Source organism: Centropristis striata, chromosome 11 (genome assembly GCF_030273125.1).
Source record: "Centropristis striata isolate RG_2023a ecotype Rhode Island chromosome 11, C.striata_1.0, whole genome shotgun sequence".
Lineage (NCBI taxonomy): Eukaryota > Metazoa > Chordata > Actinopteri > Perciformes > Serranidae > Centropristis > Centropristis striata.
Window position 1 is genome coordinate 21,969,183 of NC_081527.1, and position 3,572 is coordinate 21,972,754.

At 36.9% G+C, this 3,572-nt stretch overlaps 1 gene segment (V, D, J or C); it reads left to right on the forward strand.

Annotated features, from left to right (window-relative positions):
- Window positions 1-205: 205 nt before the first annotated feature.
- Window positions 206-3,079, forward strand: LOC131980292 (T cell receptor alpha variable 4-like; the record flags this gene model as incomplete). The annotated part of the segment is given in 4 exon segments: window positions 206-260; window positions 372-658; window positions 1,736-1,818; window positions 2,998-3,079. Coding segments are annotated over 4 exon segments (507 nt in total), but the record flags the coding sequence as incomplete, so codon positions are not given.
- Between the last annotated feature and the right edge of the window lie 493 nt (window positions 3,080-3,572).

Below are 3,572 nucleotides of genomic sequence, written 5' to 3' on the forward strand. Positions count from 1 at the left end.
CTGGCAGCTGGTGTACATGTAGAGTGCTGGTGTTCCAGACCTTTCTATAGCTGGGTGGTACAAAATGCTGCTAACAGACTGTTAACCAGGAGGAAGTGTAGAGATTCAGGGAGGAGCTAAACTGTGACTGAACTATAGAAGAGAGAGGAACTTCTATATTCAACAGAGTTCAATACACAAACCATCAACATTACCTTTATTCAACATGCTGTCACTGCAGCACTCTGTGTTTTCTCTACTGGTTCTATCCATTCTAACAGGTATGTTACATTCTCCAATTTTAAAAACTGTTTGACTTCATGTTTCATGAACGTTATTAATATCTAGAGAATGCTGTAACATAATTTATAACAAAGTTATTTTTCCTTTAGGTGTCAGCTGTCAAGAACTCACTCCAGTAAAGACAGACGAGTCCAGTTTAGAAGGCAGCACTGTTACTCTGTCCTACAGATACTCCAAAATGTCACCTGGTGATTATTTCTTCTGGTATCGACAATATCCAGGAAAACCACCAGAGTTCATCATCTCACACTCTGCATCAGGAATTGTTGGAAATCAGCCAATCTCTGGACTGACGATTAAAGTGGAGGACAAACAAATCAACATGAACATCTCCTCTGCTGCAGTGACAGACTCTGCTGTGTACTACTGTGCTGTGAAGCCCACAGTGACAGGAAACACCAAAACTCTGTACAAAAACCTTTGGAGCAAAGACAACACAATACTCCACTAGAGGGAGTCACATACTGTTGTCTGCTTTCAAACAAAACAAACTGAATGAACAGTAAAGTTTCACTTACTGATGATGAGGTGTTGTGGGATATTATTTCAGGAAACAATAACTGATAATAATTGAGTTTAACAGCAAATCCTCTGACATCAAATCGAGCTCAAAGTCAACTCTGTAGTTTGATTATTTTTCTAAAGCACTGACAAACATTCATAACTGCCAACATCTAAAACCAGTTTAACATGAACAATGTATTTAAAGTTTATATTTGATACCAAAAAATATTGCAATCTTATAAAAGTTTGCCATTATATTAACTGTTTTTTTAAACACTTCTCTACTATACACAAACTGGTTGGCAGCACTCTGGTTGACTTTGTTCTTCTCTTTATAAAATAAGTTACTCTGTTGTTCTGTCTGGCTATGATTTCTTGTGGTGTACCACAGGGTTCAATCATAGGTTCTCTTTGTTTATATTTGTTTTTTGCTTTTGGATCAATTTATTTCTGAAAACAACATTAATGTTAATTGTGTTGTTGGCACAATGTGATTATATATTCCATTAACCATTGTACAAGTTCACTGAGTTTCCCATTTTTCATTCCAATGCAATGAAAATGTCTTTCTTATATTTGATCACTTAACCTAAGGTAGACTTACATGTTAAAGTGTGGACAAAATGACAACAGTGCATTACACTTTAATTTGATCAATTACCCAGAAGCACACATTTTCTGGACGAACAAATCATTTCGGCGACCTGAACACTGACAGTTTAAAATCACCAAAAGGTGATTATCTGGCCCCACCCACTGACTTTTACCTCAACCAATGATATCATTTCTGCCTCGAGACCAGAAATGTTTGAGGAAGTAAAAGCACAGTCATCTAGATGTTGAGGAGAAGGGCTGTGCAGCTCAGAGTTTAGTTTTTTCATTCTACTCAGCTTTCACAACTCCAAAGACTACTTGCTTTACCTCATTTTACTTTTCTGTCTCTTTATAGGTGAGTGATGGAACAGAGATCAAAGTCTCATTAACCAGCTGTATGAACCAGATATTTCATATTTACATGTTTATCTGTGTATGGTAACAATGTATATGACAGAAAAAGGGCATGTCATTGTGTTTCATTTCTTGCAATATAACTGACATGAATAATCCTCATTTTGCAGCTCTGGGTTCCATGAACAGCATAAATCCATAACGTACTGAAGAACATGTTGCAGAGGGCAGAAACATCAACCTGACCTGTAAATATGATGGTACTATCTACAATATCCAGTGGTACCGACAATACCAGAGATCCAGACCAGAGTTCCTGCTCTACATCACAGAGGGAGGATCGATTCATCCAACTGTTTCTGATTTCTCAGTTCAGTTTTTTTGGGAGCACTCTCTTATAAAACTGCATGAAAATAAAACAATTAAATAGAAGTATTATAATCTTATGCAGAAGTGTTTCATTGTACTTACTGTTAAAATTAAGTGCAATAAAGTTTCTGCATTAACTGGTTGGAATCATAGACTAAGGTTTGATTTTGTTCCGTCAGGTTGTGATTTCTTGTGGTGTTCCACAGGGTTCAATCATAGGTTCTCTCAATTTCTATTTACATTTTCATTTGGATAAATTAATGCGGGAAACAACATTAATTTTTAATGGTTTTATTGCTGAAAGTATATGATTGTAGATTTCATTCACCCAACAATTATTGCAGTGTATTTTTTATACGTAAAGTCTTGGTTTTAAAGACCTTTCTACTGTGAGAAAAAATACATCTAGTTGTGTTGATACGTTAACCAGGAGGAAGTGACAGAAGAGAAAATACTATAGACAGAGACAGGGAGGAGCTAAACTGTTGTTGAACACAGAAGAGAGACAAAATTCTGTATTCAACAGAGTTCAATACACAAACTGTCAACATTTCCTTTATTCAACATGCTGTCACTGGCTCTTTGTGTGTTTTTTCTACTGTTTCTATGCATTCTAACAGGTATGTTACATTAAACAGAAAGGAATTACTTAATGCAAATGTTTTTTTGTGTCTGAGAATTTTCATACTTTTTCAAAATGGTATAACAGATTAAACTCTCCATTCAGGTGTCAGCTGTCAAGAACTCACTCCATTGAAGACAGAAGACTTCAGTTTAGATGACAGCACTGTTACTCTGTCCTACAAATACTCCAAACAAGCAGCTGCAACTGATTATTTTTACTGGTATCGGGACTGGGACAAAAAATGAAACAAAGTCTGGACTGTCTGTTAGCGTGAGGAAGGATAAAACCCATCTGGATCTGCAGATCTCCTCTGCTGCAGTGACAGACTCTGCTGTGTACTACTGTGCTGTGAAGCCCACAGTGACAGGAAACACCAAAACTCTGTACAAAAACACAAGCTGACACACTGACAAGCTGCTGGAAGCCTTTTCTCCACACTGTTCTACTGAAGGTTTTACCTCCACTAGAGGGCCACATTATCAAGTAGGCGGTGCACTACTTCTGCACTGTGTTCAACCATTCAGTCAATAATAAGTGCTGCTGTGAAGAGAACAATTCTCAGACTGAATGTTGAACATCAGCTAGTTTCTCCTGTTGATTTAAACCTTGTTGTAGAGATGGAACATTGGCTGTGGATTATTCTTGCTGCTCTTTTCTTTGGTAAGATATAAAGCAACATGTTTTGATTATTTTCTAAAGATTTATATAAACTGGAGTTCAGAGCAGAAATCTCTGAACAGTTTAGTTGTTTCTGTCCACAGAGTAACATTGTACAGTTGACTTTTTCCACTGTCTTCTCCTCTCAGACTCATGAACAATGTTCGTCTAATGGATTCATTTTCTA